The following is a 12,887-nucleotide window of genomic DNA, read 5'->3' as shown; positions in this document are numbered from 1 at the left end:
ACACAACACAAATGCCCAAGTCATTCCATGCCATCCCACACGGATATATATATATATATATGAACAATGTTGGTGTAATTAGTTTTAAAGTTGTAAATATTATCTATAATTTTAATAAAATTGATTAATTATTTATAGTTTTATAGTATATATAAATATTTATATTAATAATCTATACATATATATAACATCTAAACACAACATTAACATATATATATATATTTACATGACTACATGACATATATATATATAAAATACAATACTATTTTAAAAAAATTAATAATTGAAATAAAATAAGAAAACTTATAATGTAGATAGTAGTATACATACATTAACTATTTTTAGTTTTTAATGTATCTCACAATATCCTTTGATGAATTTGATGAAGAAAAAGAGTTTCAATCACTTGATAAAAAATAAACTATCACACAAATTTATAAGATAAAAAAATGATATTTATGTCTTTATTATTTTTAAATAAATATGATTTAATTAATTAAATTATCATAAAATATTTTTAAAATATCCTATTTTAATTAATTAATTTATTAATTTTTGTTTAAGTTTATGTTTGTTCTAATTTTTTAATTTGACAGTGACAATAAAAAATTATATATTATATGTGTAATATATAAAAGAATAACATAAATATATTAAATGAAAAATTAAATCAAACCATTGTTTATAATTTTTTTTTAAATATATATAATATGATAACTTTTTTAAACATAGATGGTAATTTTTTTAATAAAAATTAAGATTATGTATTATATATTATTATAATGATATTTATAATATTTAAATTTATATTAATATAAGTATTAAATATCAAGTCTTGTATTAAATATTATTATAATAATAATTTATAATATTTGAATTCATATTAATATAATTAGTAAAAAAATCGGATTGTATATTATTATCATAATAATATTTATAACATTTAAATTTATTTTAATATAATTATTAAATATCTAGTAGTTTTGTATTATATATTATTATAAAAATAATATTTTATAACATTTGAATTTGAATTTATATTAATACAATTATTATATATGTAGTTGTTGATGCCGTTTTTCGTCAACTTAGAAATAAAGAGCACTAAACAAAAAATTAGAAAAATAAAAAAGGAAACATGTGATTTTTTACGTGGTTCAGCTGTTAAAATCTGCCTAGTCCACGGGTCGATGTTATTCAACTAGAAAATTCTCTCAAAGTTTTTTTAGGGAGCGATTCGGCAGAGTATTCCCAGTGCCAATTTCAGTGTGTCTACAAATGAATTTCTCCAATCTATTTATAAACTGGTTTACAGAATATCTCCCCTCACATTTCGGGGAGTTATGATTCAAATCTCAAAATAAATATAATTAAATGCATATAAATATATAATACACGTTTAAATCCCATGATATTCGGGATTCACTAATAGATTACAACAAATCCCTTAGATATAGGGATTTTTAAATAGTAACCGCGTCCACACTTGGCCATCGACCTCACACGTTCGACTTACATATCTTCGAGATCAGCAAATCATCACGATCTTACCAGCTCGGCTTCCCTCGGTCTGATTAAGTATCTTTATCGAGGTCATCTCCTCCGAGCTTGCAATATTCAGGCTCAAACCTTCTTGACTGATGCTAATACAAACAGACCAGGAAATTTAAACAAGTGTTGAACCCATGTCATTGTAACTTCAAGCTTGGCTCGAACCTTCAAGATCATGTAGTTCTGAGCTTACCACCTACAACGCCGTCGTTTTAATATTGAATGAGACTGTCAAACTCTATTCTCATTATTGCTGATCTCATGGCCAGTTTGCATATTTCGAGCTTACACTTTACGAGCCTGACTTTCAAGATCAAAATTTCTATTCTCAAAATTTGGGTGTAACATTTTCCCCCTCAAAAGTATTAGTTCAAATCCTATGAGAAGGAAACTTTTGAACTACTAATTACGAAAATCGGGCCACCTATACGACACTCAAGTGTGGACACGTGTCAGCCAAGGATTGCGCAGTCAGAGTACTTGAGTACCTTTTACATCTGCCCACGTCTTTTCGTATCTCCTTTTTGCCGCCATTACCATATTTATACCCCAACAATTGGATCAGACTCCAAATCAAACCAACGACCCAGATTAGTCTGACCCTTGACATCCCTTGGGGTCTATAAATATGCCCACTTCGTCTTCCTCATTTTACTTTCACTCTCTTTAGCAAAAACTTGCACCAGAGGAAGAATAGAGAAAAAACTTGAATTTTCGTTGTATGTTTTCCAAACCACGGAAACAAAATACCTCCAACTCACTTGATTCTGTGAAGTCCTACTTGCTACCATCATTACAATCGACGATTTCATTATTCCCACGAACAACTTTGTGTAAGTTCAAGTTCTTCATCCTTGCTCTGTTATTTACGCGTTACGTGCTTTTCTGCTGTATGAATGTGTTTACTAGTTTCTATTTCTAGCTTTTGCAAAGTGGTTTATTTGGTATTATACAAATTTTTTATTCAAAGTTTTTGAAATCATGGTTCTCAAACCCAGATTTAGTGCAAAAAATACAAAAATAGGATTTTTCAGATTAAGGGTAGTGTTTCGTGTAAGCCAATAAATAAGGGTTTTGATTTAGGGTTTTAACTGCACAAATCCCAAAAATATCACCTTTTTTGGGTAACCGTTAGCTTTATCCCTGAAAATTCAGGATCCTTAAAACTGATATCCACTTCCCCACTCTCTCGCGTGAGTACACGCTCGAAGCCCGACATTTACAATAGTTTGGGGTTCAACTTCGAATTCATCTTACCTTTTCGAGACTTTAGTCTTGATTAAGGTAAATTCGTGATCTCAAAATTTCGAGCTCGAATAACCAAAACTACATTTTTTGTGATTTCCTACATGCCTGGCCCTCACCCTTTTCTTTCTTGTTAGATGTCGCGGAACTCTGAGAATCGGTGGGGGTCAGAGCTCGCTATCCCTTATTCCCCATCAACTCCCAGCCTGGAATCACCCTGCACTCAGAACCAATGCTTGATACACGAGCATCGAGAAAGGTGCGAACAAGAAGACATCCGAGATCATTTTCAACGCTAGATTGACAAGGTCGAGGAGAGAAAGAGGAAAATACTCCGGGTCGCAATTTACCCAGATCCGAACCCCGAGATCAGACCTGTCCTACTTGATCCTAAACTCAAAGTCACCATTGCCTTCAAGCCTGGTGCCCTTTCATTCTCATTGATGGAGGATCCTTCAAACCGCCCTTCCACCTCTCAAGTTGTTTCCATCCCTACCTCGCAAAGGGTTTCTTTGAGGCCAAGCATTATTGGAGCTCAGCCACATCCACAAGCCAGATATCCAAGCCGCTAGCTTATCATGGCCTGAGGCTTTCTGGCACCTTGATGTGTCAGCCTACAACTCCGAGCGAGCGGAGCTGCTTCGCCCCGGGAGATGGAAATCCAAACAGTAAAATTAAGCTCGCTGCTTGGAGTCACGAGCACATGAGGGCAGGGGCTCTGCTACCCCTGAAATCCTACTTCAAGGATTTTCTGGATTTTGCTGGACTCGCTCCCTTCCAACTCCAGACTAATTCCTACAGGGTTCTCTCTGCCCTCAAGTCGTTATATCATGAGTTGAAGTGGGAAGGACCCTCACCTCAAGAGATTTTATATCTCTTTTGCCTCAAAAGCAACCCCTCTCAAGCTCGAGGAAGGGATGGCTTTATTACTTATCGAGCTATCCAAAGGAGAAGAAACTTTTTGAGGACATACCAAATCATCCTCCGAACTTTAAGCTTGCCATCTTCTGGACTGATGGCCTCGCTCCTTCCAGCGCATCAGTAAGTACCTTCACACTTATCCCCTTTTCCTTTTCACTAAATAATAAAGCTCGAACTAATATGTAGCTGTTTCTACAGCCAATTACCACCATCCCACCCTCTTTGAATCAATGGTGGAACATAAGGTAGCCCTGCTTCAACTGCATTATGGTCGGTGGTCTCTATCTTATCTTCTCCACGAAGATCGGCTTTGAGCCTGCGGCCTCCTGGAGGAAGGCCAGACGGATGACTCGGCCTATCGTAAATATTATAGGTGGGAACACGTGCCACTTCCCACTGACAGACTTCCCCCTAGGAGGTCTTCAAGCTTGTGGGCCCGTCCCCTGCAGCTCGCCGACACTACCGGCCTGCCTCGGGAAATGAAGCCCAAGACGAAGCTTCGCCGAGCTCGGGTGGTAGAGGTAAAGTAGTGCTTAGCTCCTCCATGTGGTCCTTCTTTTTACTTAAGCACAAACCTGATGTACCGATCCTCTTCATGGATCCTAGGGATAATTTTCATGTGTGGTCATGGGTAGATCATAGAGTGCATAGGTTTGATAGCTGGTTAGGTCAGTATCAAACTATGTATAGTTTGAACGAGGTCTGGGATGAGGTTGTCGTTCAATACGGGACCAACATATATAGAGACCTTTCGAGGCTATCTCCTTCGTATAGAGAAGGGACTCTCCCAACGTCCTCAGAAGGTAGGGGAATTTCTTGGTCGCCGAGCTCAAGCTTGGTAGAGAGTACCAGTTAGGTTTCTTTTATCCTTAGTCTTGCTTCTTTTAGTGGCTTAGGCTCGATCACTAAATTGTAACTTGTGTGTTTTGGCAGGCGACATGGACTCCGACCTTGACAACGTGCTTAATCGTCCCTCGGTGGCCAAGGCAAATAAACGCCAAAGGGCGTCTCAGAGAGGAGGGCGTCCCTCTAAAGTACTCTAAAGACCTGAGGTGGTCCCTCCAGCCTCGGCCGCTCAAAGCCCGACCCTGGCCACTGATTAGTAGTGAAAAATGCATATTTAGTGATTTTTAATGGCCAAAATAAATTAAGTTTAATTAATATTTTCATTGAATTAATATAATTTATTTTATAAATGAAAATGTTTGATTATGATTTAATTTATTATTATTTTGTAGGAATTAAAGATGCATTTTTTCATAAAGAAAAGAAAGAAGAAATAAATAAATAAAGTTGAAGAAAGGAGGAAAAGTTGGCATTTTTGCAAAAATTGAAGCACAGAAATTCGGCCCAAAGCACCCTAGGCCCCCAGCTTTCCCTTCTCTCCAGCGTGCCACTTGTCGCGCTCCTCGCCTGCCATGCGTCCCAGCAGCCTTTGACCCATCTTTGACCCACCTTTTACCCAGCCTTTGACCCACGTTAGCCTTCTTGCTTCCTTCAACGTGACCCTCCAATCTGAACGCCCAGCAGCCTCACGCCTCACCAAACACTCCAGCAGACCTAGCTTCCCTCCAACAGGCCCAACGAAGGCCCAGCTCCCCCAAGCAATCCAGCAGCCAAGCTCCCTTCAGCCAAGCCTCTTTCAACCTCACTGCCAGCCCAAAGGCCCATCTCCAATAGTTGACCCGTGACCCCAGTTTACTCAGCATCCCCTGTTGACGTGGCGTGCCCTCATTGGTCGGCTGGGTCAATGGACAAGCTCCCAACCAGCCACCTTTGGCCCAACCTTTCATGCACCTTGGCCCATGCACATTGCCATTTTGAGCTTTAAAGCTCATCTTTTTTGGTGTTTTTGAAAAAGAGCATTTTGACCATACACCAAAATAACTTGGTTAATATTTATAATAAGATTTGATTTTTCAAAATCATATTTTATTATTAATATTTCAGATTTATTTTGCAAACCCCATTTTGTTGTTTAATTTCTTTTTAGTCATTTTCTCCCTCTATAAATAGGGACTCTTCCTTCACAATTTCTATGTAATTTATAGGTAGCAAAACTCTACCAAATTTTAGTCTCATTTCTCATATTTTCGCTCTAGAATTTCATGAGAATGTCTAGCATAATAGGCTAACCTTCTTAGGAAGGTTAGGATGATCCTATATGCACTATGACTTTATTTGGTATTTTTGATTCACCATGTGCTTAAAGGTTATATATTTTAGTGATTTATTTTCTTTCATCTCTATTTCTTCATCTTGTTATCTATATTTATGTTTACTAAGGGAAATTTGACTTTTAATGCATTAAGTGACACTACATTTAAAAAATACCCTATCACTATATGACTCTCATTTTGGTGCTACTAATGACCTTACTACCCAAAATAATTGTAACGCCCTGGTTACCCCAAAATAGTTACGGTGAACGATGAACCCGAAATTTGATCCGCTAGCCGAGTCCTTTGGTTAAAAACGTGCTCTAAGTGTTACTAACAGGTTAAGGTGGAAAACAAATAAAAAAGGAAAGGATATATTTTATTAAGTATATAACTGCTCATGAGCTTATCAAAACATTTACAAGTTATTTACAACTCAAAATGGTCACTACTATTTCAAATTTACAACCCGCCGACCTAAGCGGCAAAATAGGGTAAACCCCCTAGTTCCTCTAAAAACTCCTTGGCCATGGTGGTCAAGCGGCCGCATATGTACACATCACCACTAAGCTCTCCACTCAAGGTTGGGTGAGCTTTTCTTTCCCTTTTCCTGCACCACATAGCACCCATGAGCCGAGGCCTAGCAAGAAAACACAATATAGCATAATATAATATCAACAATGATCATAATAATCATTCAGGACTATCAGTCCAAAACAGATAGGCGACAGTCACAAAAGTCACTAAATTGGGAATAGCTCCCTTCAGCCTAGTGACGATAGGGCCACCGGGGCTTAATAGGTAAGTGAACCTTTCATTAGCTTAAACAGGATAGGTGCATGGTGACTGGTCACCAACATAACCTTCCTCATGACCATAGAGTCATAACCCTAGAACATCGTTCCCTAGCCATGTGACAAGCGGTCACCTGGGCCTTAGGCCCTGGCTCTGAGTAATTAGTCTTAGACTAGCCAAGCGCTTATAAGTTTCATTGACCTTAGGGTCAGTCCAGCATTAATGCCTTAGAGCCATTCAATGTTGATATTGATTAGATCTAATCTTCATTCGGCCCTGCGTTCAGGATGCTTATGCCGTTTCTGACTCTTAGGTCAGTGTCCCTGACTAGTCAGTGCCATATACAAGTAAACAATATTCACTAGCATTTAATATGCAATCCATGTCCACATTTATCAATCAACATGCCTCAATAACAATCACACATGTCATATATACATAGGGTGCAGTTTTCTTACCTCAGATTCGAGCTAGAATGAATAAAGGAACGACCCTTGAGAACGATCAACTTTTAGTCTTTCAGCGGTCACCTAGTCATAACCAAACACGAGACATCATCAAAAAAATGATCAACATAGTTTCCCAAACCAAAATCTAGCCTCCGGGACATCAATCCAAACTAATCCAAGTAGTAGGAACAATCCCGAGGCCTAAAACTATGTTCCCAGGGTCAAAACACACAAACGGGCTCAACCCTGCTCAAGGGCTGCGGCCCTGGCACCTTGGGCCGCGGCCCCCAGCCACCACTGAAGCAAGGGCCGTGGCGCCCAACATCAAGGGGCGCGGCTCCCAGCAAAGGAAATTTCCCCCACCTGCTTCTTCGAGCTAGGGCCGCGACACCCCAAGAACAGGGCCGCGGCGCCCAACCCAGAACACGCCCAAACTCGTTCTTCAACATCCCAAAGCCTCCAAAATGATGCCTAAACATTACCAAACCATCAAATCAAAGTTCCCAAGCTTCCCAATGGTCCAAAACCATCAAAACCCAATGTTCAATCAAACCAAAAACTCAACGGTTCACAAAATCCAATTCAAAGCTTAGAAACTCTAAAAACTCAAAACTTAAACTTAGATTACCTTCGATTGGGTTGTTTCTCGTCAAATCCTTTGGTCAAGAAGCTTCTAATCTTTCCTAGGATCTCTATGCCTCGATCCTCACTGTATTCAGACTCCTAGAACTCGAGATTTCTTCAGAAAGGCTTCAAACAGTAAAAATGAACTAACGGGAAAGAACGAGAGGTTTTCTAACGTAAGTAACCTCAAATAAAACCTAGGGCTCGGGGTCCCAAAAACCTCCCCGGGGACATTATAGTCAAAACTTCCAGAATTTCAACATGCCGAATAGCTCGAATATATCTCCATAATAATGGAATCTCATTCACAAATCACAATATGCACCCCAAATATACAAATATACCCTTAACGGGCCAAATTATCAAAATATCATAATACTCAAATGTGGACCCACATGCATGCATATAACATCATATTATAATATAATTCATATAAGCATGCATATATTCATTTAATGGCATAATTAAACAGTTATGGCCCTCCCGGCCTACTAATCCTGCCATTAAACCACATCGGAGGATTCGGGGCATTACAATAACCCTGGCATTTTTTCTCATAGACTCTCTGTATTCTCTCCCAAAGTCCCGAAGCAAGCAAAATTTGTAACACTTAAACCCGATTGAATCCGTAGAACCCAACCATTGTCTTCCACGACCACGAACAAGGGCTCCCAAAGGGTCAGAGTTGACGATCGGAGAAGGGGAAGGAGAAAACGTCGAGCAAGCCGACCAAAGTTTTAGGAAACAACCCCAAAGAAAGCGAAGGTGAGGGATTTCGTTTTTAATCTGCAATATGTGTATGTGCTTGGTTTTTTTTTTGTTGATTTTTGTTCATAGATCGGGGCTGGGGAATGAAGAAATCTGGGTCTTTTTTTGAGATTTTTTATGCACCTCGATTGAAATCGATAGGACTTGATAGTATATGCTAGGGTCTGGATTTGACTGTGCCTCGATAGGCCTCGATGGGACTCAATAGGACTCGATGAAATTTTAGGCTTATAGAAATTTTAGCATATACCTCGATAGGCCTCGATAGGACTCGATGCTATTGGCCAAATGGCTTATGCAGCCTTTTCCTCGATAGGACTCGATGATACGGGGCTTTGGGATTTTTAGGACCTACCTCGGTAGGCCTCGATAGGACTCGATGATACGGGGCTTGGGGATTTTTAGCACCTACCTCGATAGGCCTCGATAGGACTCGATAGTAACCAGATGATATCTTGCTTTGGGATTTTTAGGACCTACCTCGATAGGCCTCAATAAGACTCGATAGTAACTCGATGCTATGATTCTTTGGGATTTTTAGAACCCACCTTGATAGGCCTCGATAGGACTCGATAGTAACCCGATGATATCATGCTTTGGGATTTTTAGCACCTACCTCGATAGGTCTCGATAGGTTTCGATAGGCCTCGATAGTAGCTGCCTCGATGGGACTTGATAGGCCTCGATAGTAATTACCTCGATAGTGACCAGATTGTTTTACATTTTTAACATTTTTTTTTGTTTTTTTTTTCAGATGTCTGACCTTATTGTGTTGTTGGAGAAGCACTTTCCTGACCGTGTCAATTATAGGGGTAGTGCCTACTTGGATACCTTTATAGAGCAGTTTCGGAGGCATGGTCTTATTGAAAGGGCACAAGCATGCCGTTGGGACAGTTCTTTAAGGTGAAGCCGTTTAGTTTTTATGGGGTTCTGCTGCATCAGGTAATGTTGCATAAGGTAGAAAGCAAGAAGCCTGAAGAGGGTCAGTTCTACATGGGCAACACTCTATGTAGATTTGGTATTGCAGAGTTTGCCCTAGTTACCAGGCTAAATTTTGGGAAATCACCATCCCCAGATGAGTTGAAAGAGCATCTTTCAAGTGATCGGATCATCCATGAATATTTTAATGGTGATTTGAAGGTTAGTTTTGGTCAGTTGGAAGATGCTTTAAAGGCCTCCACAAACCCAGAAGATGCATTTAAGCTGGGTTTGTGCTATTTGATAGACGGGGTACTGAATGCCCCAGAGAAGACAACGACGATATGGGGAGATTCCCTGAGGATGGTTGAGGATCTTGATTACTTTTTCAAGTATCCATGGGGGAAGTTTTCATTTAAGAAGGTTAGCAGAGGAGTTCAGAAAGACATGAAGAAGCAATTGAAACACTACGAGGAGAAGAAGAAAGAGGGGTCAAGCAAAAAACAGAAGGAGGCGAAGAATAGTTTCTATGGCTATGCACATGTGCCTCTTTATTGGGCCTTTGAGGACATGCCATCTCTCGGGAGTAAATTCAGTGAGAACAGTGAGAACCAGATACCGAGGATGCTTAGCTGGGCTACGAAGACTTATATCACTATTTCGACAGCTCAGTTGGTTCCTATATTCGCCAACCGTCGAGTAAGTTCCATTTTATCTTGTTAAATGTCACAAATTAATTTATTAACAATTTATTTTATTAAAGTTTTCCTGAAAGATGTTATTCAACCATGCAGTTAGTGGTATTTTCCATGCTGAAGCCACGTCCCGGTGAGGTAGTCTACTACAATAGCCTCCTAGAAGTTGATTCCAGGTTATTCCCTGAGTTGGAATCAACTGTGGGGGAGGCTGGGACTGCAGCGGAGGAAGTAGTAGTACCTGAGAAGGAGGCAGAGAAGCTGGCAAAAGTTGCAAAGGAAGCCTCCATTTTTTACGAGGATGTCCCGAGGGTTGAGGAGGGCACTTCACAGGCCTATGCAGCTTCATCTAGTCAGGTTGCCCAGCCTGATTATGAGCAATTGATGCAAAGGCTCAAGAGGGTTGAGGAGGGCCAGGCAACCTTACTACAGAATCAGACTACGATCATGGCTCAGTTGGCACAGCTACTTTCAGTGGTCTCAGGTCAATCCACCGACGTAAAATCAGATACATAATCTGATATCTTGCCTGCAGACTACGAGCGCAGTGATCAACCCTCCACTCCACAAGCCCAGACATCTATAGTTGCCAGTGATGCTGAAAGTCCCAGTGTACGAGTACTGCAACCTGAGGAGGCAGCTGGCCTTGAAGTTGTCAGGAAGAAACGCAGTCCCAAGCATTTTGATGATTTCACCGACCCAACGAAGAAGATCAAACAAGATAAACAGGGGCTAGTTGCTGAACCATTGAGGAAGTGTGACCCACAGCAGGAGAAGAGCTTCCATAAGTGGATCATCGGGAAGATCGACAACAAGAGAGACTGAAACGTCTATACTGGGACGCACGGTGTGGCATGGTTCTTGCAGTTGCACACAGTCCAGACTTGGCTTTGGGATTCGGTATGTAAATTACATTCATGTTTTCAATTCAATCTTAAAATATATTGATGGTAATAACGAATTTTCATGTTTTTTCAACATATTGATGCCGCTTTGCACATGCTACGCCACCGACGCCACTTTTATCATGCTGGATTTCGGCAGGATTCTGCGATCATGAACACCACCTTCCCCCAGGCGTGCCTAGGTCGTTGGAATCATTTCATAGAGACCAGCACTAAGTATACATAGGACGACGATGTGCTGAAAATGTTGAAGAGCGATGATAATCAATTCCTTGTATCATGGAAAAATGTGAGTGAAGTATATTTTTCCTTGCACGTCGAGAAAGCCGCACATTGGATCACCATTGAAGTCTCCATTCCAACGTGGTGCATCAACATTTATGATTCCAACCATAGCGTGCTCAGTCCCACTCTGATGGAGGAAGCGATCAAGCCTTGGTGCTTATTGTTGCCTTCGTTGTTATGGTGTTCTGGCATGTTTGACAACCATGAGGACCTCCAGGTATCTCCTGAGCAGAACGCAAAGCCTTTTTCATATTGTCGTATTCCTCCGGAGGAGTGTCCTCAGACTAAGACAAGGTATTCCCCTATTTAATTAGTGTATTTTGAAATATGAAAATTAAAGTTATTTTTATCTTCTATTGACACAAAATCGATTATATGCAGTGGGGATTGTGGTATGTAAGCCATCAAACATATTGAGCATTTGGTTGCCATGCTACAACTCGATACCGTTATCGATGAGAACATCCAGCATTTCAAGACCAAGTGGTGTGTGGACCTATTCTATCAGAATTTGTCCCCGTGATGCTCTTTACATTTTCTTCATACATATCTTGTATAGTATATCATATAGTTGTTTTGTATATTATTTTTTATCAAACAATATTTTTTGAAAAAGTTATTAAATAAAAAAGTACTAAATTCACATAATGTGTCTGCCTCGACATCCAAACCAACGAAGTATTAGAAGAAGTACTCCATATAATAAATGCAGCAAAATCAATTAAATAATTACATAACAATATTTTAAATCCTAACCTTACATGACTTCCTATTGTGCCCACTACCACCACATCTGCTACACTTACGTGGCTTGATAATATTTTCCCCGCGTGAAGCATAGCGATTTGTCTTTCGCCTACCCACTTTCTGCTTCCTGGGCTTTCCTACAGGGGTTTTCTCAATGGGGATGCCGACAATCGTATCTCTGATGTGATCAGGGATTACCCATTCATCCTCGTTCCCAACAGAGTAAATAGTATCTTTGTAAGTGTCCTTCAATGCCTCGATTCTATAGTAAGGGGAACACAATGAGTAAATATTTATGCTTCTTTTTCTGGCTGCAGCAAAAGCATGTACACAGGGTATCCCAATGGTTTGGAACATGCCACAAGAGCATGATTTTGTGGCCAAGTTCACCTCACCATCACCATTACCATCGACCACAAGAAATTCGTGATGACCAAGGACTTGGACATCCAAAAAAATTGCTTTATCACCTATTTGCTTCAAATCCTTTTCCATCTGATAACACAGTTGTTGCTTTTGCAGCTCTTTCATGTCTATCTGCAAACCAAGACTGAAGAGTGAATCTTATGAATTCAAGAAAAGTGGCGACTGGAAAGCTCCTTGCCTCCTTAGTTTTATTGTTAAAGCTTTATGCGTAGTTACTCGTCATGATATTGTATCGGTTACCAGGAAAATAAGCGCTACTCCACCTTTCAAAGCCAATTCCCTCTAGATATTGAGCAATGGGTGGATCAATTACCTTAATCTTGTCAAAGAACTTGTGAAATTCCATTCTTCGAAATGCGTACGCTACACACTCCATGATGTCTTGCACGTGGTCAGTTT

At 39.9% G+C, this 12,887-nt stretch overlaps 1 protein-coding gene across 1 annotated transcript; it reads left to right on the top strand.

The window, feature by feature from the left end:
• The first annotated feature begins 5,953 nt into the window (after window positions 1-5,953).
• Window positions 5,954-11,952, top strand: LOC133817949 (uncharacterized). Its single transcript, XM_062250604.1, has 3 exons — window positions 5,954-10,129; window positions 10,225-11,609; window positions 11,697-11,952. The coding sequence occupies exons 1-2, from the start codon at window positions 9,392-9,394 to the stop codon at window positions 10,639-10,641; spliced, it is 1,155 nt and encodes a 384-aa protein (XP_062106588.1). The 5' UTR covers window positions 5,954-9,391; the 3' UTR covers window positions 10,642-11,609; window positions 11,697-11,952.
• The last annotated feature ends 935 nt before the right edge of the window (window positions 11,953-12,887 follow it).

The sequence above is a fragment of the Humulus lupulus genome, chromosome 2, assembly GCF_963169125.1.
Source record: "Humulus lupulus chromosome 2, drHumLupu1.1, whole genome shotgun sequence".
In the NCBI taxonomy this organism is placed as follows: domain Eukaryota; kingdom Viridiplantae; phylum Streptophyta; class Magnoliopsida; order Rosales; family Cannabaceae; genus Humulus; species Humulus lupulus.
The sequence above is the reverse complement of the archived record's forward strand: the minus strand, read 5'-3'. Positions and strand labels throughout refer to the sequence as shown.